General features: G+C 32.8%; 2 protein-coding genes across 2 annotated transcripts; both read right to left on the bottom strand.

Annotated features, from left to right (window-relative positions):
- Positions 1 to 18: 18 nt before the first annotated feature.
- LOC111717979 (A disintegrin and metalloproteinase with thrombospondin motifs adt-1) lies at positions 19 to 11,462 on the bottom strand. The gene is made up of 17 exons (XM_023493447.1): positions 11,421 to 11,462; positions 10,802 to 10,830; positions 9,459 to 9,527; positions 9,059 to 9,147; positions 8,227 to 8,303; positions 7,946 to 8,113; positions 7,302 to 7,469; positions 6,871 to 6,960; positions 6,582 to 6,655; positions 5,472 to 5,556; positions 4,679 to 4,723; positions 3,276 to 3,336; positions 2,889 to 2,946; positions 2,374 to 2,462; positions 1,834 to 1,887; positions 924 to 975; positions 19 to 90 (listed from the first exon to the last, which is right to left on the bottom strand). Exons 1-17 carry the CDS (start codon positions 11,437 to 11,439, stop codon positions 19 to 21), a joined length of 1,299 nt encoding a protein of 432 aa, XP_023349215.1. The 5' UTR covers positions 11,440 to 11,462.
- A 5,821-nt stretch (positions 11,463 to 17,283) lies between these two features.
- LOC111717976 (uncharacterized) lies at positions 17,284 to 26,985 on the bottom strand. Its single transcript, XM_023493443.1, has 9 exons — positions 26,920 to 26,985; positions 25,056 to 25,151; positions 23,877 to 23,914; positions 21,949 to 22,003; positions 20,702 to 20,761; positions 20,068 to 20,214; positions 19,739 to 19,990; positions 18,743 to 18,781; positions 17,284 to 17,383 (listed from the first exon to the last, which is right to left on the bottom strand). The coding sequence occupies exons 1-9, from the start codon at positions 26,937 to 26,939 to the stop codon at positions 17,299 to 17,301; spliced, it is 792 nt and encodes a 263-aa protein (XP_023349211.1). The 5' UTR covers positions 26,940 to 26,985; the 3' UTR covers positions 17,284 to 17,298.
- Positions 26,986 to 27,608: the final 623 nt, after the last annotated feature.

Genomic DNA, 27,608 nt, shown 5'->3' with positions numbered 1-27,608 from the left:
AAACTAAAAATTTAAAAATTAACAAATAAAAAAAATACCTTTAAAGTTAACTGCCCCCCAGCCTCCAATGAAAACGGCGGTGTTATCAAACTTAAAACAATTTTTTAAATTAGTTTATAGAGGACGTGAGGTCGATTTCTAATGAAACGAATAAAGTAACTTCCAGTATATATATTTCTTATAACTTTTACTAGAGGGTTCAGAAAATGTGTTAATATCAAGATCACACGCGTTAGACTGAAAGTACAATGCCCCGTATCCGTTCTATCTCATTCCGGTGAATCTTGTGGAACTTGTTTAGGCGGCCAGGTATCGTCTTCCACAAGATTAGATATTTCAAAAGATCAATTTTTTCACCCATAGCACTATCATTTATAAAGTAACCATCCTAAAACGTTCTGACTTGTTAGAAAAAGTGAAAATATTTTGCTAGAACATTTGCTGAATACAAATTTGAAAACGATTTTTGCAACAATAAGAAATTAAATGATTTTTAAAATGGTTTTCAAATTAGAATTCAGCATAAAATTACCAGGAAATTTTGTGTAACAAATAATTTTTTAAAATTAAAAAAAATCATCTATAGATCTGAGCACATAATTTGGATCAATTTGGACCCTTAAAGGCTTTCCTGAAGCTCTTTAAAATTATAAACAATGAAAATCTTTCGAAAGAGATTTTAAAAAAATTGTGAACCCTACATACAATATACTATATACTATATACTATATACAATCTGGGAATTTTGAATTTGAGGATAAATGCTATGATCCATCAGCTATGTATCTCTTCGAATGAAGACAAATCAAATTAATCTGTAGGTCTACAAAAGATGAAGGTGAATACTTAATCGTAAAATTCACAGCAAAAGTTGGAATCTGAACATGCATTGCTTTAATTACCTTTAAAAAAATAATAATTACCTTTCTCACAAGATCTGGATTAGTTGTCAAACAAATCGGTTTGATCCCTGCTCTACAAAGCAGATTTTCTATTCAAATTCTGCGCTGGGAGTTTAAAAGCCAAGATCAAATCCAGTCACAGCATTTAGTTAATTAAATATTTTCCAGATCAAACCAAAGTTGGGCTATACAGACTTTATGTACAGTAATAACCAGAAAACTCTGGAATAGAAAGACGACTTTAAGAATGAAGTTATAACTTTAAAAAGTCAAATGACCATTAACCTCAGCAATTGGGCAGTGTAAAAAGACCTATTTCACAAAATTAGTGATCTAATGTCAAGTGTCAAGCAAAACTATTTGCTCTGTAACAACATAAAATCCAAGTATTGCTATTATGTCGTCTTTATTCCGTTGTTTTATGATTATCACTGTATCATAAAATATAGGTAACCTTTTTGTGACCCTTCTACTATTTAGAAAAATGATATTCTTTAAGAAATTAATCTACGAACCAATTTATTGTAGATATCTTAAATATCAAAGAAAGCCGTTCGTTTCAAATCAAAGAGTCGCTTTAACCCAAAAAAGACTCTATTGTATTGGTCTAGCAACTCATAGTTGTGAGTGAGACAATCTTAAAATTTCATACCTTTTTTATTATTTGAGTTACAGACAGTACAGATCAACATATTTGAAGAGCACTTAGATTTTTGTACCAATAATTTTTTCTATTTTTAACATTTGTTCGACACACTTTTTGCAATATTTCTAAACCGTGTTAGTTAAATGACTATTTTTTTAATTATCTAGCCTTGAAAATTCGGGCAATGAGCCTTTTTGCACATTCAGACCTATTATCTAAGGGTTAAGAATAGCAGAGTTACACAAATTGAAATGTTTACAGGACCATTGAAAATAAATCTGATTCCTAAAAGTAACATCCTTCTCTAGCTCTAGCATTGCAATGTCGTTGTTAAAACTCCTGAAAAATAAGAAATTCGATTAATTTGAATTGAGATAAGGCTCCATGATACAGCAATTTATTTAAGTTTAGCCTTGAGTCTAAGCTCTTAATTTAGACCCAACTTTTAATTATAAAATAGAAAAAAGTAATTTCGAGAAATATTTACACAGTTTTCCATGAGCCTGTAACGTGATGGTAATTTTTTTCTCACTATTTTGCTAAGCATAATACTATTGTTATCAAATCAACACTATATTATTTTCATACTTAAACTTCACTATTTGGTCGGACCTAGAAAACTAGACCATGTCGCACAACCACATGGGACTAGATCCACAGGGGTTCGACATTGGTCTAAATGAAAGATCATATTTTAAATTAACGTCATTTGATGAGATATTTTCAAAGTCGGAACGTTGTCATATATGTGAACTAACCATGGTTCCTTTCCCTCAGTTTGATGTGTTCATTTATCACAATACCCCCGTCGTCGTCTTCCATTACCTGCCGTTATAGTTTTCATGCAGCGTGACTTTAGTAACTTTTACAACTTCCGGAGAAGCGCCATCATTGTCATTGTCAATTTCTAATTCCTAAACAGTTGAATCATGTAAACAAAAAACAATCTTGATTCTTAATGAGTAGATATCAAGCATTCTCAATCACTAGCACACCTCAATCCTACTTTAAATCATTTGAACCTTTGGCCAGCTAACGATAGAGTTCTTTATGTTACATGGGCGCTAGATTTACTTTCCTCTCTCTTGCCTTTAATGAAATGATTTGTATCCATTATTATGATAAAAACCTTTTTCTGATATTTATAGGGGGAGGGCGGGGGCTGGGTCGAGGGAAGAATCCCCTCTGAATTTCATAGTTTTCATTTTTCTTCAGGGGGGGGGGGGCTTGTCCTCCACAGCCCCTACTCCCAGATTTCGCCCTTATTAAAGTTTAAAAAGTTAAAAAAAATTTTTTGAGACATCTTATAGTCACAGTCATGGTGATTTTAGAAAACTTACCCCTAGCAGAACAACTTTCAGATCATCCCTGATACAATGGCCAGCAGTTATGACATGTCTAGATACAAATACCAGGTACACTCTGACCCAGCACACTTGTGCGTTGTATTGTACAGGGTGTGCCAAAAAAACATGAGGATTGAGCAACAGTTTCTAGATCATGTTTGTAAATTTAGTATGGCAATAACAACCAATAGAGCTGCAAGCGTGTAATATGTTGATTGTTTCAAGACTAGAGGTTTTTAATGATTATTTTTTCTTGTAGAGTTAGGTTTAAAACAGGAATTCAGCATTATTTTAAAGATCAAATGCAATAATCAAGCTGTCACTTAACTACTATTCTCAACTGAATTATCATGTTTTCTTTGTATATAAAAAATGGCTGACCTGGAAGATATTAGTGTTCCTCCGCACAAATAATCTATCTTTCCAGGATCCAACTCATAACCTAGAGTATACACCAATCCTTGCATAATCTCAACGACCTAAAGGGACTGTAAGCATAATTTCAAGTAACCCTCATTGCAAAGAGGGGAAAACCTGATTAACTATGGTACCCTTCAAAACTTTGTGTGTTTGTCGTGTCCAGAGATAAGTGTGATTATGTGTGTGTAAAAATAACTAAATGCTTTCATTCAGCTGGATGCAGGTTAGTGCTGAGTTGTATTGAGTTGAGACTGTGCATATGGCATTTTTAGCTGACTGCAAGTTTTTAGGCAACTTTACACACATATCTCTGGAATGGAGGAGGGTCACTTGAAATTATGATTACAGTCTCTTTAAGATCAATTGTTTCATGATCCGAACCAGTACAAGGATAACAGCCTAATGTTCACTTGTACAAGCCTGTCTAGTGTTCTAGATTTGTAGTTGACCCAGCACATTTTCTGCAATACAAGTAGGAGGGCTGGTCCTACATATGTGGAACCAGTACAATCCAACACTAGTATCTACTGGCCTACAAAATCTGTCCAAAATCCGAACCTTTCTAACTCCTAAATAAAGGCAGTTACCCCTAAAGCCTTGGAGAGGAGCAACCATCTCCCTTATGCTCCTAGAAGGAGGAGGGGCAGGAGGATTAAGAGAGTAAGCATGCAGCCAACCATCACTGGAGATGTGTAAAATCATCTTGACCCCAGAAAATCAAAAGTTCAAGAGTCCAGCGGCCCGAGTCCAGATTCCAGAGGCAAGAGTCCTGAGAGACCTGAGTCCAGAGAGGCAAGAGTCCTGTGCTGAGAGTCTACAGAGACTATAGTCCAGACCAGTCCTATGCTCCTATGTAATTTCTCTATCCACTTCTCATGCATATGAGGCTGAAGGAAGGCAGACCATCCGTCTAAAGCTTCTGCTTGATTGTATCAAATATTTAGTTGTTTTTTATGCTGTAAATACATTTTTCGTTACTCTCTGTGGATTTATTCATTTCAGTCAAAGGCTTCAACTTTTAATTGTAACATCTTAATACAACTTTTCCACCTTTTTTTAGCGTAGAGATTAAAACATACTGATTTCTTTGTTCTCCTACTCTAGTATTGGTTTGCGACTTGGAAGTCCAACCTATGATGAATCAGAACCAGTACATGCATCAACTGGTCTATAACACTATATACATACTATAGCAGGACCCGTATTAGTATAAGCCATTACTAGTATTGACTGGTATGTAACACAGAATTTCAATCTTATACAAGAATTTACTTTTACTGACCATCTAACATAATTATATAAATATCAGAATGAATTTAAAACATTTGAAACTAATATATATAAAGCTTAAATTAAATGTATACCTATTGCTGCAATCCAGGGCCAGCTGTTTAATCTTGCAGGCTTGCCTAAAAATTAAAATTAATTAATTATTTGAACAATTTGTGCACACTTCGGTTTGGCACATCTTATGCCACTTTCAACGCCTTTCCCTGTACTGTGACCACCTAGTGGGCAAATGGAAAAACACAATAAACTAAAAAGTTACCAAGAATATGAATAAACTTTAACAAAATGTTCAATATCATTAGGTTAATGATCTGTAATAAGATTTTGCGTAGAAATCTTAAAAAACACAAAACTAAGTAATATAAGAAAAACCAGTTTTCAAGCCTCTTTGGAATCTTTTGCTATGATAATTAATGTGGACATGAACAGTTCACAGGGATTCTCCTCTGTTTGGCAGGTTTAGGTTTAGGTTTACAAGAAACGTACTCGGTTAACAAAACTTTTGTGTTGCTCGCATCTTGTGATATATCTTATGCTGACCTACTTTTTTCTTGAATTCCTTTTGAAATCCTTTTAAGAATGCCTTAGTAAGATATCAAGATCAAGCATTCAAGATCAGCAATACAGGGGTGTACATTTTTCAGAATCATCCCCTCCCTATGATTTGGGAGAAAAATAAAAGATGGGACATATGCAAAAAGTATATTTGATCTATTTGATACTTTTTACCCAAAAATTCATTTATTTTCCACAATTCAGTGAAAAAACCTAAACAAATATTTACATACATAACATAGGGTGGGAAAATTGATTTTTGAAAGGGGGGTGTAAATGATTTCTCAAGAAAATATACCCCTGGAAACTTACCATTTACAATCCTTGAAGATCCAATTGTACTTGATCCACAGACATCTGGTCCCGGTAGTTCTATTGGAGTTCTACACTCAGCAATCTAGTTTGCAACATTTATAGGAACTGTAAGAGTAATTTCAAATGATGCTCCTTGTAAGATTGCAATGCCCAATTTACAGTGGTGTCCTCAAAAGCTTTTTCCGATCAAGTTTAAATTAAATATCCATTTCTAGTTTATCATTAATGTTTTTATTTTTTATTTTCTGTTCCTCAGTGGAGAAATTATCAGAATTTAACACTTTATGAGTCAGAAAAACAACGTTATATTCCACAGTTTAAAATCAGAATAAGGTTTCAAGGTACCATTGAAAAACGAGCATTGCCATCTTTACATGAAGGGTCACTTGAAATTACACTTACATTCCTTTTAACTGGATAAATTCGCTGATAAAAAACTTAATATTTGTTTGCAATATGAACTTCAGAAAGCATTTCAAAATTTCACACATTTAGTATGAAAATAGAAACAGAATGTTAAAGATATTCTGGTTCAATTTGGTTCTGTAAAAGCCTTACAGAACCTTTACTTAGGATGTCAGAAATGATAAACTTTTTGAAATTAAGGACTTTGTATATCTTCAGGGTATTATAGGAAAAGTAGGTTATCTCACCCCTCAGGATCAAAAGTAAATTCCCTTATCCCTTTTTCTGCTAGTTATATTTTTTAAATATTTCTTGATGATTTTCCTCGTGTATGTTGCAATTCTGTCCAATGTCTTATCATGTTATAAATTATTACCCATAAATTTACCCAGCAAACAATTAAGGAGTCTAAGTCAGTGGCCTAAAGGAGTTACGCACACTTGCCACTCTGAATTACAAGAAAGAGAGATTAGTATATATTTTAAATTATGTTAGGTTAAGACACTTTCTGGGCTGTGCTCTTTCTCTGTCTTGTAATTAAACCAGGCATTAACTCCTTTGGGCTTCTGACTATAGCTAAAGAGTTACTAGCCATGCTTGTTAAGATTTAAACCTTAAATTTTTAAGTTGAGTTCAAAATCCTCATCTTCTGACACTTTATTTGGAATCGGTAAAGGGTTTTGATAAAGATCTTAAATAAACCTTGCATTCTTTAGACTCAGTTGCTTCACCAGAACATGGGTCTCCTCCATTACTTGGAGGGGGGGCATTACATCCTAAATAAAAGATGATTCAGTTATTCAAATAAATTTTGCTGAAAATTTTTTTTGAATACTTAAATTATAATGAAATGATCAAAACTTTATTTACTTAAAACTGCTTTGTAGTAAAGAAAAATGTATAATAATCATTAAATAGCAGACTTCAGCAAATAATTTATAAAATTGCCAATTATTTAGAGTATTTTTTTGTTTTGTACTTCTGCACTTACCCCTAGTTCTTGTTTCCTGTCCTGACCCACAGGTGGTTGAGCACGAAGTCCAAACACTCCATTCAGTCCAACCACCATTCACAGGAACCACTGAAAGCAATTCTTCATGAAATTTTATAAGGGTAGAAATAAAACAAATAATTATGACACAAATTTTTTTGTATTCAAAGGTTCCCTTAAATGACTATATTTATTCTCAGACTTATAAGCATAAGTTTGTAGCACTGAAAAAGATGATTTTCAAAGTTCTTTGGTTAAAAACTACTTAAAGATAAAGGATAAGTCCAAGAATTTTGCCAATCAGAAGATTATTAGTGTGGGGGCCCCCTTTTCCCCCTTCCCCTCATTTGGATACTCTTAAAGTACACAGTTTAGGGCTAATTTAATGAATCAAGTTATACATTTTCTTTGAAAATTCTAATTTACTCTACCACAAGCTTCTGTTCCACAAGGTTCCTCTTCCTCCGATTGACCATCACAAGGTGCTCCACCCTCACCAGGAGCAGGAGCTGTACAAGTCCGTGATCTTTTATGCGTTCCACCACCACAGCTGGCAGTGCACTCACCCCAGCCAGTCCATTCCGTCCAGCTGCCATTAACTAAAATAATTTTTTTTCTTAACATTAATTCTGCATGTATCTTCTTATATGATAACTTAAAGCATAACATGCCTAATATTTGGACTCAAAATCCAATAAACATTTAGTTGGCATAGTTGGCTGAATCTTTTGTTAAAAACATATAGTTTATTATTTGAATTTTGTAACATTAATAAGTTTAATATCTTGAAATGTAACACGAGTAACACATTGTTACCAATCAAAGTAATCAAAGTTATGGTAAGTTTTTTTCTAATTGTGTTAACATTAGCCTAGAATTGGTGATGAACTATCTTCCTTGATTTCAAATTCTGTATGACAGATTCAAATCCTCATGAATCTTTAACATTAAATCAGTGTTTATAATTTGAACCAGCAGGAGGTGGTTTAGGGATCTAGCTCAAATTCAATAAATTTAATTCCTGAACAACAAATTATTTTGATTCTAACATCTATCTTTAAGAAAACTGAGTTACCACATGGTTCTTCAGCACATGGAACACTTTCTTCAGCTGAGCCTGGACAGGTGGCACCCTCACCACTCGGTGGGGGATTGTTGCAAATCCGGGAACGATCTTGAGTGCCTCCGCCACAGACAGCTGAACAGACTCCAACGTCTGTCCACTCAGACCAACCACCATCAACTGAAAAATATTATTTAAGTGTATTTGGGTAAAAGAACCAACAATAAACTTGATGTCTTGTTAAGTTTTGAAAGTGTTTCAGTTTAAACAATGCATAATCAGTTCACTTTTACCTTTATTGCTAAAGGTTGGTATCTCACTAGGACAGCAAACATCGGGAAGAAACCCCGTAAAACTACAGACAGATGATCTAAAGGATCAAAATTAAAATTTTTCCAATTCTTGTAGTTACATCATTGCATATGTTCCACATGGTTCCAAGATTACAGAGTAGAAGTAAAATGCGCTACTGTTGTATAAGGAGTAAGTTGAGATAAATGATTATCACCATAGAATCATCACTAAAATTTTTATTAAAATTTAAGATATTATTAAAAAAAAGAACGATTATAGGGTTTCCAATGTAATAGATTATTCACTTACACAAAACTACGTTCACTTCGTGAAATAATTTTCATTTTGCAGGATTACCAATAATTGGCAAAACTTCAATTTTGCAAAATTGGGGGTAATTATGCATAATTTCTACATGGTAATCTAGCAAAATTTTGTAATAATTATGCAAAACTTTGATTTTGCGAAATTATGCCGAAATTTTGCGCAATTTCTGCAAGGTAATTTCGCAAAATTACGCCGATTTCTAACAAAGTAATTTTGCGAAATGTTGCAATAATTATTAATATTTATATTAGTGAAACTTCAATTTGAAAGTATTTATATTATCCAATCAGATTGAACATGGTTGTAGTGCGCATATCCTTACACATATTTTCCCGCTATATTCATTTCTGAGAATTAATATGTACTTTACTAATTACAGCATGGTTTTGTATTACGTGATTAAAATGTAATTTTGCGTAATGCTCCTCCGTAAGTGAAAGAAAGTGTTACGGTGTAATTACGCATGCGTAATTACGACTGGAAACCCTACAATTAAAGTATTACCTTAGATATTGAGACACTGGGTCAGGGATTGGACGCTTTAAAAGTACAACAATATTATTACAATCTTTCAAACCAACACAGCGACCCGGCTTAAAGAGACAATTATGATAATGATAAAAATAATAATAATAATAATAGTAATAATAATAATAATAATAATAATAATAATAATAATCATAATAATTTTCACTGTAAGCGTAATTTCACGTAAATAGATGGCAATTCCCGATTCATTAGCTTTGTCTGAACAAATATGAATTAGATATTCATTTGAAAAAATCGGATATCTTTTTGTTGTGGTTTCTTTACAAAAGTGACTTGCGCATTTCTATTGCGGGAAAAAATACAGTGATAATAATATTGATTTTCTAAATTAATTTCGCCTAAATAATCTCTATTCCTTCTGAAAAGGTGTAGTACAGGCTTTATCATCAATCGTTGGTTCAGAATTTCCAAATGAAATTTGTCCCTGAACAAGGAAACGTTTATTTAGGTAAAAATGATGATAAATGCTTTTGTTTAAAGCATGTTCTGTCTCACTGTCCAGAGTCCATGCTGCAGCAATTTTAAAGCTTAAATCTCTCAAAGTTAGACCCAATTTAGTGATTGTGTTTAATTAAACTCGAAGAAAAAATAGTGAGTCTGAATGGCAGCTTTGACTTAAGACTAATTTTTAAGTCTTTAAGTCTTTTAAATAGCGACCTTAAATGATTTTGTGCCAAAAAGTTTTTCGTAATAAAAGTTTTAAAATTAAAACAGAAAGTTATTTTAAAATTTGTATAATGTATAATTATGCAAATTGAAACTCTTTTCTCTTGATCAACTGAGAAATAGAAGTTTACACAATACACGTTCTAACCTTTTCCTTGCAGCAGTTCGTTAACAGTTCGTTAACAGTTCGTTAACAGTTCGTTAACAGTTCGTTAACAGTTCGTTAACAGTTCGTTAACAGTTCGTTAACAGATCGTTAACAGTTCGTTAACAGTTCGTTAACAGTTCGTTAACAGATCGTTAACAGTTCGTTAACAGTTCGTTAACAGTTCGTTAAAAGTTCGTTAAAATTTCATTATTATTTCGTTAACAGTTCGTTAACATTTCGTTGACAGTTCGTTAACAATTCGTTGACAGTTCGTTATCAGTTCCGTTAACAGTTCGATGACAGTTCGTTAATAGTTCGTTGACAGTTCGTTAACAGTTAGTTAAAACCGTAAAAAAGTTTTAGGGAGATGTTTGTGTTTTAGCTTAAAACGTTTCATTAACGGTATTTTCTGTTTTTTAAATTACCTTCCCTGAACGATCTCAATATTATTAACGGCGTTAATGGCAGATATCTTAAAAATCGTTAACGGTTCCAACCGTTAACGATTCGTTAATGATTCAAAAATAAAAACATGTTTCAAAACATCAAAATGGATAAAATTTTATAATTCAACAAATGAGCAAGAGAATATCAGAAAACAGTGTTTTAAAACCTTAAAATACATAAAAAAGTCGCGTTATTTAAGAAAAAATTCATTTTGCTTTTTTATTTAACGGTTAATTTTTTTCATAAACGGCTATTTATGTTAATTAACGATTAATTAACGGATTTTTCGCCATTCATTAACGAACTCTTGCGTTGATTTTCAAAAACCTCCATTTGTTAGCATGACACTGACACTACATTATGCATTAACTTTGATCCTTTCAAAGGTATTGTAAGTGATCCATAAAAAAGAATTTTTAAAATTGCTTTTTTCCTACCTTGATACAGGGAAGGAGAATCCATGTTGCTATTCAATCAATTAATCAATAAATCAATGAATCAATTAAACCATTAATCAATTAATCATTTAGTTTTTTTTCAACTATTTAAATAGATAAAGGAATTAATTAATCAATGAAAAATAAATTGATCATTTGACCAAAAAACATATCAATCTGTTATTCTATTCATAGAAGAGAAAGGGTCATGTAGCTGATTTTGATCATGTTGCTAATCTTGATCATGTTGATAATCTTGATCATGTTGCTAATCTTGATCATGTTGCTAATCTTGATCATGTTTCTGATCTTGATCATGTTGCTGATCTTGATCATGTTGCTGATCTTGATCATGTTGCTAATCTTGAGCATGTTGATAATCTTGATCATGTTGCTAATCTTGATCATGTTGCTAATCTTGATCATGTTGCTGATCTTGAAAATGTTGCTGATCTTGATTATATTGATGATCTTGACCATGTTGCTGATCTTGATCATGTTGCTGATCTTGATCATGTTGCTGATCTTGATCATGTTGCTGATCTTGATCATGTTGCTAATCTTGATCAAGTCGCTGAAATTGTGATCTTCAATAAAAAATGATTTATTGATTGTTTGCCTAGGTAAAAGATCAACATTTTCTCTGAAAAATAAAAATGTCTATTTTATGTGATTAGAGGTAGAAAGATAACAAATTATGTCTTTTACATGATTAGATTAGAAGAAGCGTCAACACAAATAAAGTTAAAAGTGGCATGAGTACAAGGATTGCTTTTAAAGTGTTTACTCGTACCAGCCTGTCTAGTGTACCCTAAATGTGGTTGACACCGTGCGCTTTATTAGGCGGTCATTGACCAAAATTGTTAATTAAGCTTTGCGACATATCTCAAACTTGATTATCTCTAGATTTGAACATTTTCTGCATCGCTTTATACTTTATTAATTTCTGCTTTTTAAAATATGTGATAGCTCCCTTTAAAGAGTACATTTGAATTTCCGAGCCGGGTCAAACTTTTCGGTCCCAATTTGTACTGTACCTAACTCTATGGACAGGGCTAGCCGGTGCCACAAGGTTGACGCAGTCAGGCTTTATGCTTTATATAGGTTGAATTTACTTTTACCAAAGGGGCAAATTTTTCGTGACTGTAATGTAATTTCTACCGACTCTAAAAAATAAAAAGAAAGTGACATATCCGATTCACGGCTACAGTTCCTTTAATTTGTTTTTGCTCCTTCCTTGCGTTAAAATCACTTTTTTATCAATAATATTTAAAGTTTTCAAAGAAATAAACTTTTGATATCTTATAATATTTATTATAAAATTCGGTGATGGTGATGGACAAAACCTCTGTAGAGTAAAAAAAAAGTAGATGTTAGTTTCACATTCTATTGAAAATATATTTCGGTCTGGGTTGACCCTCGTCAGTTCTTGAGATTGCTTCTGTCATGAAGATTAATAGCAAACTTTCTATATCTAAGGTCTACGGCATTGGGTTGCCAAGATTGTTAAATCAAAGTTTCGTGATTTTATCGTTTCTCAGATAATGATTACTAGGCCATCATTTAGGAAACTTTTAGATAACACTGAATAACGAAGAACACTCCCTTTAAACTTTCACTGTAAGCGTAATTTCACGTAAATAGATGGCAATTCCCGATTCATTAGCTTTGTCTGAACAAATATGAATTAGATATTCATTTGAAAAAAACGGATATCTTTTTGTTGTGGTTTCTTTACAAAAGTGACTTGCGCATTTCTATTGCGGGAAAAAATACAGAAATGATCAGAATTAAACATTCATCTTCCACATTATTGATCAGATTATGGTTTTGAGGGTACCGTTGTGAATCCGCCGTCTTAGCATGGAGGGTCACTTAAATTTACGCTTACAGTCCCTTTAGGCACGTTTACTTCCACATTGACTAGTAAGGTCCAGTTCACTTCCAGTATTGAAGAACTTCATAAGTTGCATTACTGCTTACAAGGCTGCAGGCCAACTATAGGCTTGAATCCTGATAGGGTATTATTAGGCAGACCATTCTATCTATCTACCTATCTATCTATCTATCTATCTATTTACCTATCTATCTATCTATCTATCTATCTATCTATCTATATATCTATCTATCTATCTATCTATCTATGTATCTATCTATCTATCTATCTATCTATCTATCTATCTATCTATCTATCTAGCTATATATCTATCCATCTGTAGCGAATGCCCTACTCCAATAAATCCTGTTAGATCAGTGTCAATCCAGGATGATCAAAAATCTCAGGTATCTGTCTCACAAGATACTACAAGATACAATTCCTAGCCTAGATTCTATCTTTCAAGATGTGACTCAGGTACCCTCTCGTTCGCTAAATGAGAAACAAATTACTCTAACACCTTATTCAAAGCGTAGTACGATGTATAGGCGTAGTTAGATTAATCACAATACAGATCCTATGACATTATTTAGAATCGTAATTAGGTTAATGTAAAATGTAATTGATAGGATATTTATTACATATCTATATATCTATCTATATATATGTATTAAACGCCTACTACATAACAATTTCTCGAACCGGTTTCTTTCCAGGTGCAGTTCAGTTTCACTCAGCTATCAATGTTTAAACCTGGATACAATCTCGTTAGCTATGTATATCAATCGGAAGCTTGTAACTATCAATGCCAAATTAACACTATTAACGCTATTGGTGTCAATACCAAAACAAGCAATCAATTGATCAATGTCTCACAGCTACAATCCTGTGAACTATCCACGCCACTACCACTGGGCGCGATCCCGTTTGCTATGTCAACCGGACAATAGCGATCTAATGATCAATGTCTCAACCAGGACACAATCTCAACTCGTATGTTTCAAAGAAAACCCAATTACTCTCAACACTGTAATCAAAGCTGAGTTTCTGTATCCACTAATGTATTTGAGGTTTACATGTTACAAGTTAAAGTTAAAAGACATAATTACAATTCCTACATCATTATCTACATCACATGATTAAGACAATCATGCTACACATGACAGTACAGTTGAAATAGGCGCAATTGAGACGTCTGTCATTAGATACATCACATGATTTAAGCTAATCATGCTCTGTACTCTGAAACACAGTTTCAATGAATAATGGGTTTTACGTGAAAGTTTAAAAACATAGATATTCTAGTAAGTACAACGTACTTCAGGTTTACAGAATATCATGTTTACCCAATATTTATTACATACATGCCTATTCATCTATTCTTTTTATCCATCCATATCTGTCTATTTGTCTATCTATCTATCCATATACATTTGTTCATCTATCCGACTAGTCACCTATCCATATATCTGACTAGTCACCTATCCATATATCCAACTAGTCACCTATCCATATATCCGACTAGTCACCTATCCTTATATCCGACTAGTCACCTATCCATATATCCAACTAGTCACCTCTCCATATATCCGACTAGTCACCTATCCATATATCCGACTAGTCACCTATCCATATATCACCGTCCACAAACCTTTGCTAGGTGTCATGTAGTGATATCAGTTGCAACAACAAATTTGGGCCCGATTGGTTCAGATGTTTTGACGTTTATTCGATACATACAGACGCACAGAGAGACATTTAAGCTAAGTATAGATAAAGAAAATATAAGTATACTTCTTGTGAATAGTTCAACGCTGTCTGTAAAACACAAGAACCCAAAAACCCTAAAACCTAAAAACTGGTTTAATTTAATCTTCCAACAGCTAGAAGGATCTAGATCAAACCATACACAGTACACACTGCGCTAAACTGGGCCTACTACATTGAATATAATTGGGGAGGGGGCCTTCTAAATTAAAGATCAAAGGGGTGAAACAAGTCTTATTTAAAAACTTGGTATTTCCGAGCCCTTTTATCACAGCACTCAAATATTTTTGATAACCCAAGTTTTGTTGCACAATGAAATTTCGAGACTAAATTTATATTGCAACAATTGGTCAAAAACCCGGGGTGATAACCAGTGATGACCAGAAAACTCTGGAATAGGAAATCGACTTTTAAACTCAAGTTATGACTCTTAATAGCACACTGAACATGAGGCACAGTAATTGTGCAGTGTAAATATACTCATTTAACCTAATAAGTGATTTAATTGCTTTCAAGTAAAGCTATATGCTTTAAACAGCATCAAATGCACTTCAGAATTGCTGTAATGTCGTCTTCCTATTCCACAGTTTTCTGGTTATGACTTTAGGAAATCAGAGAAGTATTTGGAATCAATTTTCTTTTAAGTCAATTATCATCTAACAACAGTTCTTGATTTCTCCATCAATTTTAACCCTATTCCGACTGAGGGGGGTCACGGTAAGCCCCCCACCCGTCGTTTTTGAAGAATAACTCACTGCGACTCCCCCCCCCTCACTATAGTTTCAGAAGAAGAAAATATTTCCATTTACTGATAGCACCGATTGAAGGATTCATATCTCTAATTAAATAATGAGATAGATGGACTCGTCATACAGGAGTGTGTCGTTTTTTAACAATAACTCAAAAAGTATTGGTCTGAGTCTGTAGGTATAAAAGCTGGGCTTTTATACCTACTGCCTGAGTCCTCAGGCATTTACTGCCTGAATGCCCTATTTTACCTATACCCGACTAAATCCAAATTTGAACCTACTTCCAGTGATTGGATTTCAACATTTAATAGCTCTTTGGAAAGCCTATAACAAAAAAGCAGATTGCACAATTTCTGAAAAGAAATTTTACGTAGATTTTTGAACATACGCCTTAAAGGGAATTTGCACAAATTTAGGTTTTCTTGCATACACATTTGGGATTTGAAAATTTTGTAAATGTTTTTGCATAATTGAGTTCGCTGGGTCAAGAGCTTTGCAAAAATGTATAATTTATCATAGTTTGAGCACTTTTTGTTTTTGCACATTTTTGCTAAAAAACTTGAATTTGCAATAAAAACATACTTTTATAATCTGGAATTGTTATGTCGAAGATAGAGATCGGAACTTATCCGTGGAATCGTTAATCGTTAATCTTAAATGTTTGATCTTTATATACAATTTGGGCATACTTAATTGGAGGATAAATGATGACACCCTGCACTACGGGATATCGAAAAGTTTTGTTATAACTTAACATTGCGATACTGAACTCCATTTTCATAATTTCACAAATATGCTATTTTCAGAGTACATGAAATTAATTTGGAATTAATTAAATCGATTTAGATTATTCTACATTTAAAGCTGGGACTGTAAGCGTAATTATTAATGACCCTCCATGCAAAGATAACAATGCTCTGTTTACAACTGTACCCTTAAACAATTTATGTAATTAAAAAAATGTGGGAGATAACGTTGATTTTCTCGAAAAGTTTTTATTTCTGCGAATTTCTCAATTTTTTCAAGAAATGCACAAATAACTTTTTGCAGAGAAGACGCAAATGTAAATAACCAATTTTTAAATGAATAAAAGCATGGATATCTAATTCATACTTGATCAGACAAAGTTTTAAGTGTACAGTTGTAAATTAGGTATCTTTCCATGGAGGATTACATGAAACTACGCTTACAGTCCCTTTAAAAGTTGATGACAAAAAATAAGAGGGATTTATATCGTCGTTTCATTGTATCTGCAACATTCAATGTTAAAAAAACACATTTAGAAATGATTAATTTTTAGCTACAAAAATAAGGATATATCTTTTATACTTGATCAGAAGTTTACAGAGTACCTTTGTGAATTGGATGGAAAAATCTAAATGTTACAAATACAAAATATGAAAAATAAGAAGCAGCAAGCTGTACAGAAGCAACAAGCTGTACAGAAGCAGCAAGCTGTACAAGAGCAGCAAGCTGTACAGGAGCAGCAAGCTTCACAGGAGCAGCAAGCTGTACAGAAGCAACAAGCTGTACAAGAGCAGCAAGCTGTATTTATGAAACGTAAAAATAAGAATGCTATTTAAGCCCATTTAGATGTTTTAAACTTTAGTGCACAAACATGAATTAATATTTAAATAAAAAATATAAAAAATTGCACTTATATAATGTATTAATGACATAATTGTGGGGAAAAATAAATCCTTTCCGACAGTATTGGTAGAAAAAGGATTTCTATGAATGCTATTGCTAAGAATTGCTTTGATGATTTTTCTTGTAAATGCATTTCCAGCAATTATGTTTCCAGCAATTCTATCTGCAGAGTTTTTAATCTCAAGTTGGTCTCAAGGGTGTCTCTAGACTAATCGTTGTTCTTAAACAAAAATATACATTTCAAATTTGTAATAAACTTGTTATGTTAAGTTAAAGTATGATAATTGCTTAAAAAGAAAAAAAAATACACAACTATTTTGAGGTCTTACAAATTTATTACGTACATTTATGATTCAAAAAGCACAGCTTTAACCTTTAAGAACTGATAAATAAACTTTTCTCACTCTTAATTGTGCCCAAAATAATAAAAGTTCTGTTTAAAAACTTAAATTTATTTACCTGACACTTGCATCATATGACTTACGACGCATTAGAGCATTTTCCTCCGATGGTTTAGACAGCTGGTTCTGGGAACTAGACCTGGACACAAAATAAAAAATAAAAAATACGAAATTAAAATTTTGTTAAACCTGCCCTGGGGCAATGTGATTCCCACACAAATTGTGGGCCCAATCAGTTCAGCCGTAAAGACGTTTATTGGATTCAAACAAACAGACAAGCAAAGTATAGGGGGCAAACTATTTTAAGCAAGGTAAACATCCAAGTTTCAACTGAAGAAAGGTTTAGATATGTACCCAAGTTTCAACTGAAGAAAGGTTTAGATATGTACCCAAGTTTCAACTGAAAAAAAATGTTTAGTTATGTACCCAAGTTTCAACTGGAGAAAGGTTTAGATATGTACCCAAGATTCAACTTGAGAAAGGTTTAGACGTGTACTCAAGTTTCAACTGGAGAAAGGTTTAGATGTGTACCAAAGTTTCAACTGGAGAAAGGTTTAGATGTGTAACCAAGTTTCAACTGGAGAAAGGTTTAGATGTGTACCCAAGTTTTACCTGAAGAAAGGTTTAGATATGTACCCAAGTTTCAACTGAAGAAAGGTTTAGATATGTACCCAAGTTTTAACTGAAGAAAGGTTTAGATATGTACCCAAGTTTCAACTGAAGAAAGGTTTAGATATGTACCCAAGTTTTAACTAAAGAAAGGTTTAGATATGTACCCAAGTTTCAACTGGAGAAAGGTTAAGAAGTGTAACCAAGTTTCAACTGAAGAAAGGTTTAGATATGTACCCAAGTTTCAACTGGAGAAAGGTTAAGATGTGTAACCAAGTTTCAACTGGAGAAAGGTTTAGATGTGTACCAAAGTTCAACTGGAGAAAGGTTTAGATATGTACCAAAGTTCAACTGAAGAAAGGTTTAGATATGTACCCAAGTTCAACTGGAGAAAGGTTTAGATGTGTACCCAAGTTCAACTGGAGAAAGGTTTAGATGTGTACCAAAGTTCAACTGGAGAAAGGTTTAGATGTGTACCCAAGTTCAACTGGAGAAAGGTTTAGATGTGTACCAAAGTTCAACTGGAGAAAGGTTTAGATATGTACCAAAGTTCAACTGGAGAAAGGTTAAGAAGTGTACCAAAGTTCAACTGGAGAAAGGTTTAGATGTGTACCAAAGTTCAACTGGAGAAAGGTTTAGATATGTACCAAAGTTCAACTGGAGAAAGGTTTAGAAGTGTACCAAGTTCAACTGGAGAAAGGTTTAGATGTGTACCAAAGTTCAACTGGAGAAAGGTTTAGATGTGTACCCAAGTTCAACTGGAGAAAGGTTTAGATGTGTACCCAAGTTCAACTGGAGAAAGGTTTAGATGTGTACCAAGTTCAACTGGAGAAAGGTTTAGATGTGTACCCAAGTTCAACTGGAGAAAGGCAAAACGTTTAAAATTTACCTTGACGATCGTTTCGTCTTTTTCTCCTCTTGAAGATATCTAAAATTAAAAATAAGAATTTAAATTTTTAAAGTTTTAATAGTTTTATTCACAGTCAGAAAGAGAAATTTATCAAATCCGGTACATTGATCAATTGTTTTAGGGAATTTATAATGTCTATGTCTAAGGTAAATTTGAACCGTTTTCATTGACTTAAAAAATGTCTATTTTGACCAAGCAAACGCTGGATTAAGAAAAAAATTTGCGTGCAAAATTTGCGTGCAAAATTTGCGTGCAAAATGTTGAGTTTATGTGCAACGAATTATTCACTCTGCTGGAAACCCTAACTTTAAATGACTGTGCCTTCATTAAAGGGAGTGTTCACAAAAAATTAAAGGGGATATAGGCTTATACGGCGAAAAATTATCGATACTAATCTTACTTCTATCTGTTGCGGTTATAAGGAGAAAATTGTTAAAAGCGACTCTTACTGAAGAATGTAGCGTCCAAACAAATTCAAAAAATTGCAACATATATAGCTGATATTTGATAATATTTTTTATTTGTTTTGCTTACAATGCACTTAAAACACTGAAATAGTTGGCCGACGGGTGTCTCTGCTCACGATGCTTTAAATGGTTTCACGTGGCAGAGACACCTATAGCAGAAAGAACGTCATTTTAAGTGTATAAAACAAATAAAAAATATTATTAAATATCAACTTTATACGAATGCATGGAAAAATTATCGATGATTATAGGTTGTAATATCTGAATGATTTGGGTTGGAATTAAATTAATTTTTTACGATCTGAGTTGCATTTTGCAATTTTCTGAATTTGTATGGACGCTACATTAATCGGTAAAAGTCGTTTTTAACAATTTTCTCCTTAATTATGGACGCAACAAATAGAAGTAAGATTAGAAGTGATCACCATCGACAATTTTACGTCGTACGCATATTCCCCCTTTCATTTTCGCTAACACTCCCTTTAAAGTATACGGAATGGGTTGTTACCTGCTGTATTTACCAGATCCTTGTACACTATCTGGTAAACTTGAGCTCTCATAATCTTTCTTATCCGCCTTCCCTCCCCACCTCTTACTACTACTGCTTTCAGCTGTTGATGTGCCCTGACTTCCTGATGTGGACTTACGGTCTTGGTCCTCATTTTTAGGATCTTCCACATCTTTGAAGAAGCGCCGTGAATTTCGCTCTGACGGCGGGGTGTTTTGAATTTCACGGCCTGTGGGTATCTCATTTTCATCTCTAGAAAATAATCAATAAAGCCATTTTCTCCGATTTCTTAAACAAGTCCTTTACAAGAAAATTTAAATCAGATTTACCCATAGTCATTATTAGGACTGTTATTCTCCTCTGATTGCCTAGAAAAGCTCCTATTCCGCTCTGATTGTCTAGAGAAGCCTCCGTTCCGCTCTGCTGGCGGCGTGCTGGGTAGTTCTCGACCTTTCGGGGGTGCTCCATAGTCATCACTAAAGAGATTTATTCTATTATGTTAGGGATTGGTAGTTTTGATCATTATAAAAAATGATCTCTATGGGTTCTGTACATTAAAAAATTTTCTATAAAAATTTTACATGATGGCATGTGGCCAATGTCAGGGACAAGTTAAACTACCTGCAATCTAGAAGATCTCCCATTGGTGAAATCTACGATCAATTAACCAATGAGAGATCCTTTAAGTTCTAGGAGGAAAGCTAATAATACTTGTTATAGAATTGGTTTAAATTAGCTCCCCACTTCCATTTAAATGTTCCCAGTTCAAATCAATTCCAGGTTATATTAAGATGATTAAAATACATATGTGTTGAATATGTTTTAAAATGGTATTTTTAATGATTTTTCAACGATAGAAACAAGTCTACATCAGAATCATTAATGCAAGAAAAAAGCCAAATAAAATAGACAAATCCTTCGTAGGTAAACTGTAAATCAAAGTATGTTTTCACTAAATACTACCTTTTATCTCGATAGTACGATGTGTCAGTAGATTTTCTTCTTTTTGGTGAATCATTGTCACTTAAAACAAAACAAAAATTAATAAAAATATATTTTTTGTTTTTGGATGAAAAATTGCCCTTTTATTTTCAACGTTAACGACCAACATTTTTCATGGTGACCCTATTAACTCTTATTAACTATCTTTAACAACAGCAAATATCCCTAAATGATATTTGCTACATATTCATTTAGAACGCAATTCAAATGAATAAATGGTTTTTTTATCTTACAAACATCGATCATTAATAATGTACAACGCCATGCACATATACAGAATATCATATTACCCTATATTTATTACATGAAAAATCAGGTACAAATAGATTCTAGTACAATAGATGGCAATGTAGAATTTGTGCAGTCTGAGTACAGCTGTATTCTTACTTCACAACCAGAGATAAGAGAGTAACAGAGATCAATTGAAACCTATGATATGCAATATTTTCCACAGCATGTTCTATTGTGTACTTAAGTACTGTTCACAACAAATCAGGATCCTTACTTAAGAATCCTTTGGATAAGAAATGCAAAATCTTCAAAATAAACAAAATTCATGTTTAAAAATGGAGAGTTTCTTTAAAAGTTGTAAAACTTAACCCCTGAATGCAACAAGTTACCGTGAGGTATCAGTCAAAAAAAATTACATGCAATCGTAAAATGGCGTGCTGGGACACTATAGGCCTGCTTTACCTATCCAGGTAGAGTGTATGAGCAGTCTGTGTAGTCTGTTTTCACAAGTTTTTAATTAGTTCTTGTGTCCGACAAAATTATTAATAATAGTAATAATTTTGGAATAAATTCTTTATCTAGCGGTGAAATATGTGAAATTTTGTGTTCTTTATTTTCTTTTTTAAAACTTTTTTATTTAATCTTATAAAACATGTCAAATAATGTGGGAAAACTTCGTTTTGCTTGTTATATATGACACAATTATGATGTCGTGTATAATTGGTCCATTTCTTCACCTATTGTACTTGATAATCTATTCGGGGTACAGTAAAAAGTTTGACTGCGCCACATAGGATAGGGATTAGGGGGCGGGCAAATATATGCCACGCATCAGTCAGGACAGTACAAGGAGACGGTCCAGTTCAAATTCAATTTGACCTTAATCCTACGTGATATTGATGCATCATGGACAATGGGCATACAACTTTTTGTCATTTGAAAATACCCGGGCAGTGTTTGAAACAAATCTGTTATACCTGTCATTCATCTCATCAAAATCTATGGGAGAACATCCTCGGGATACATATCTCACTGAATAAAAACAGTTAAAGATAGAAAACTTCTGTAAAGGGTCTTTTTCCGAGTTTGTCATTCCATCAATGGCCTATTTGTGTTTTTGTTTTTCCGAGATTTCCGGAAACGTTTTTCAGTTATTTTAAATTTTTTCTTCGGAAATTTCGTTTTAGTTGGATGCCTTTCAAGATTCCAGAAATTTTTTTTCCGGTTTTGGTAGTTTCGTGGGATGTTTACCAGTCGCCCTGTATTTTTATTCAAACTTGTATATTTGTATTTATAGAAAATAGTAAATTCTGTTTGTCTGTAAGTCTAATTGTAACTCATAAATTCCTTGGCCGATTTGGCAAAAACTCCAATTTGAGTAGGTTGGCTTTTATGCTATAAAAAATGTTTTTAGACAAAGCTGGGTTCTCAAGCGAGTTTGTAAAATAATTAAAATAATTTAAAATTTAAATCAGTTTCATGTAAAGTTTATATCTTAATTTGTTTAAAAGCAAATCTTTAATTATTCATGAATTAAGAAGGATTGAAGGCCAATGGTTATACAAAATATATATTAAACTTACAAATCTTGATATTTTAAATTAATTAAAAAGAATAATATACAATGGTGTACCCGTACAAAACTGTGGAATAGGAATTAGAACTCAAGTTATGAGTTTTAATACTCAAAGGAACATTTAAACACACCGATTGTGCAGTGTACACAGACCCATTTCACTTAACCTGTTGATTTTCAAGCTACTGATACATCATCATATATACTTTTAAATTGCTAAAACCAATTTGTTTCATTTTTTTAATTAAAACAAGATTTAAATTCTTATATTTGTCTCCGCAGTTATGAGGTTAATGGATCAGTTTTTCTCTAACTTGAAATCTAATAAAAGAATTGATCCTTTGATTCAAATGTTCTAATCCCAATATATTTTCAGCCTGATGATGTAAACCTTTGATATTTCAAACTTAGATAATTTGATCTAACAGAATTCATAGTTTGAAATATCAAAGGTCTACGGCATTAGGATTAGGAAATTAGAGTTTGTAACTGAATTCGTTTGTTTAATATGAAAAACCAAAATTGTTTTAAAGCAAAAGATAATTCATTTGAAAGTAGACTGTTCAAACATTGCGTTAAAAGTATAAATATTAAAGTTCAATTTCAACTTTCAAACTTAATCAAATAAGCTTATTTTGTAAAATTAGTAACATGTTTTCAATGAATTGAATGAATGAGGTAAATTTCAAGTGGTCCTTCATGCAAAGATGGCAATGCCTAATTTGCACAGTTACCCTTTAAATCTTTAAATCTTGAAATCTTAAAATTTTGAAATCTTGAAATCTTGAAATCTTGAAATCTTGAAATTTAATTATCAATATTAATGATGATATCCTTCTTTTTACATCTTAAAAAGTATTTAATTCTTTTTATTTTATTTTACAAAAATCAAAAACTAAAAGTTTTAAATTTTTAGACAGGAAAATAAAGATTTATCTGATGAAGGTTTAAAACGCGAACCTAAAAATGAAACACTTGAAATTGCGCTGACGGTCCCTTTAAAAGGAATGTTTAGTTATTTCATATCATTCAAGTTCTAATACTTTCCGATTAAAGTAACACATTCTAGAATTGAAAATAAGGGTTGGTCACACACAGCGACATCGGAATCTTTTAAATCGTCATAATCTGCAGTTGGAAATTATTCAAGTCTGTCTCAAATTGTTTTTTAATAAAAAAGCAAACGATTTGGATCAAAAAAGTTGCATTTTTTACGGGCCCCCTGTAGGAAAACGATAGTTACTAAAAAATTCTGATTAGTCCCGAAAAACGTAATTTAGAGCCTTTAACGATCAAATACGAATAGAGTCTTTAAAACAATAAATTTACCTTCTGGTTCCCTTTGAGGTCCAAAACTCGAGTCTATCCTAAAATTTAATAGGATTGATATATATAAAGATTAATATGTGTCTTCCCGATTTACAATGGTACCATGGGTTCCTTACAAGCTGTGTCAAATAGTAATATATCCATGGGATCACTTTGAAAATTGAAACTAAAAATGTGCAAATTTCTTTTGACAGGTTGTATGTATGCAAAAAATTTGCAAAAATTTCTTTGCAAAACTTGTGCAATTCGTTTCCTTATGTCATAGACTTTCAGAAAAGCTGAAAGTTATCCAAACCTAACATCTGAAAAATGGTAAAAAAAAGATTTAGTTTGTCAAGCACACCTCATTCAGGAGGTGTGCTTAAGGATTCGAGCTATTAGTATAAAAGCCCGGTTTTAGACCTGAAGGGAGGTTATTATATTATTATTATTATATTAATTATTATTATATCTTGAGTAAATCAGAAATTTAGTTTTATTAGTTTACTTAAGTAATCATATTTTGAACATGAATAAAATTAGTTAAATTTAGTTCAGAACAAAATTGGGCCTGATATAAGAACACTAGATGTCGTCTTTTCAAGATTTATGGATATTGCGTTTACAATGAGCCTGAGGCGGAGGCCCTAAAGAATTACGCGCATGGTGCGTTGAATGAAAGACGGAGCTCTAACAATTTCTTAGCAATAATAAAAATACATTTTTTGTAAAATGTTGAACAAAATATATTGCAAATTTTTTGTAGAACCTCACAGTCACATGCCTCCAGAGCTGGGAACTTTTGAAAGGTGGATATCGGGATTAATGCTTGATCCACTCTTTTTCTTAATCTTGAGATTAAATTATGCTTGTTCTCCTCTTGTTATTAATCTCCAGATTAATTGACCGATCGGGATTAAGGATATTACATTCTAAAGTTTTTTGCTTTGGAAAGGTTTATGGATAATCAAAATTTTAAAAAAATTGCCTATACATTTTTTGACTTCTTCAAAATCCACCAAAAAAATTATAAATCCGGGAATTTTTTTGTTAATGTTACTGTTAGATAATTTAAGAACGCGAATTTTTTGTTAATGTTACTTTTAGATAATTTAAGAAGAGCTTCCAGCAAATTGAAAAATTTCTTTGACAGTAAAAATTGAAAATCTTATTATTTCAAAAAATTAAAAATTCTCTCACCTAGAATTTCTTCTTGAGCCTTTTTGTTCCACATTTTCCTCTTTTTCTTGATCATAAATACTCCGCAGGCTAACCTGACTTCCATTATATACCGGCCTGTGTAAAGTAAACATAGGACTAGTTATGTACTGGCTTGAAATATTGGAATAGTTATGTAATGTACCAGCCTGTGTAAACATTAGATTAGTTATATACAGGCCTGTTTAAATATTGGACTAATTATGTACAAGGATTGGTTTCGTTATGTACTGGCTTGTACAAACATATGATTAGTTCCGTTATGTACTGGCTTGTACCAACATAAGACGAGCCGAGTTATGTACTGGCTAGTACATAACAAAAGACTAGTCGAGTTATGTACTGGCTTTTACTAACATAAGACAAGCCGAGTTATTTACTGGCTTGTAAACATAAGACATGCCGAGTTAGTTATGTACTGGCTTGTACCAACATAAGACAAGTCAAGTTATGTACTGGCTTGTACCAACATAAGACAAGCCGAGTTATGTACTGGCTTGTACAAACATAGGACAAGCCGAGTTATGTACTGGCTTGTACAAACATAGGACAGGTCAATTTATATACTGGCTTGTACAAACATAGGACAGGTCAAATTATGTACTGGCTTGTACAATCATAAGACAAGCCGAGTTATGTACTGGCTTGTACAAACATAGGACAAAAGCATTAGAAGAACTTTCCCTGCTAACCAAAATATGTAGTTTTAGAAAATGTCGTATATTTTGATAAATTTTACAACCAAATTGGAAGCCTTTTTCTTCTTTATCATAATCAATGATCATAAATTTTAAGAGAAAGTTGGTAAGTGCTCTTTCAATCTTCTCCCTGTTTAAGTCATATACCAATTTACCAGTCTAGTGTAAATTTACCGTGTATGAACTCACTCCTACCGACCAGTCTAGTGTAACCATACCCTATATGAATTCAGTCGAACTGACCAGTCTAGTTTAACCATAACCTATATGAATTTAGTCGTTCTGACCAGTCTAGTGTAACCATAACCTATATCAATTCAGTCGTACCAAACAGTCTAGACTAACCATTGTAAAGTTCACCCAGCCCGTTTTGTGCACAAAATGTTAATAATAATAATAATAATCCATTGTAAAGTTCACCCAGCCCGTTTTGTGCACAAAATGTAGACCGGCAGGATCCATGTATATCCTTTACTGTGGATCCGGATACAAGAAAGATAGGAGACAACATTCATGGCTAAACCCATCTTGTATTTTATTTCATTGTATTGTATTGTAATACATTTATTTGTATTGTATTTATCATATTTCATTGTGTGCTAAATGAAAAAGTGATGTTATTTATTATAAAATGAAAAAGGGTTCATATCGTATAAATGTGGTCTATTTTGGAAACAAATCATAAATAATTAAATTCCTGAAAATATTCCATAGATTGCTGCATGTGTAAGTAGGTCTTTCATTTCTAGACTTGATAAATCACCATCAAGTCAAGTTTCGTTAATCAAAATGCATTACCCCCCCCCCCTTCAAGCATAAGTGCTTTGACGTCAAGAACTGAGCAACATCATTTTTGAATAAATACCAATGCAAGGTTAGTGCTGAACTTATAGTGTAAAAAAAAAGTTTATAATTTTGTTACAATTTGCCTTTTGACCTTGAAAAAAAATATAGCCAAAAACGAACCAAATTTATCACTAAGCAAGGTTTGAAAGATTAATTGTATAGTGTTGCGGGAGGGGGGGAGGGTTTCCTTAAAATTTTACTGAAACGTTTTAGGAATTAAAGTACGGCTACCAATATCTCAAAAAGCATGGAAACAGTACAAAAGTTTGTCTGTTTTTTACAGCTAGGTTGACAATATTTACCTTATCGGAGAACTACCCATATCATTTCTATTATTCCTTGAATCACTATTCCTGTCCGAACGCGATCTAAACAATTTTTTCTCTTTAAATTATTTCATTATTAACGTTGATGGTATGAAGAAAACAGGGCTGATGAATAAAANTTTTAAAAGTTTAAACCCAAGTAAAACACAGTCTTAACCTCTATATGCTTATCACAAGACTAGACTTTTGGCTAGACTTGAGTTTAGTAAAAACTAATTGACTTGGTTTTTCAACTCTTGAAGACATGAGTCTTCAAAAGTGTAAGTATAGAAAAATTTTACGCTATGTTTTTGCAGATTTTCAATATGATATTATTTGGTGTAGTTAGTTTACGTGTGTATCACTGAAAAAAGACTTTGAGGTTCACTGGACTAAATGAACAGAACTTAATGAAATGTACATGGCCCATGGGCTGTATACCTAAATAAATACTGTACAAGGACTGCAGTAAACTTTTCACTACTACATTTGGACTGTAAAAGGGCTACTGCACAATATTACAATAAAGACTGTAAAAGTACTGTAGTGCATTGTACAATACTTCACAAAGACTTTAAGGACTCCAGTACACTGTACAGTACTACATAAAGACTGTACAGTACTAAATAAAGACTGTATAAATACTGCAGTAAATTGTACAGTACTACATTTAGGAGAAAGTTGGT

Source organism: Eurytemora carolleeae, unplaced genomic scaffold (genome assembly GCF_000591075.1).
Source record: "Eurytemora carolleeae unplaced genomic scaffold, Eaff_2.0 scaffold1592, whole genome shotgun sequence".
Taxonomy (NCBI): domain Eukaryota; kingdom Metazoa; phylum Arthropoda; class Copepoda; order Calanoida; family Temoridae; genus Eurytemora; species Eurytemora carolleeae.
Note: the sequence above shows the minus strand (reverse complement) of the source record. Positions and strands in the feature narration are given on the sequence as shown.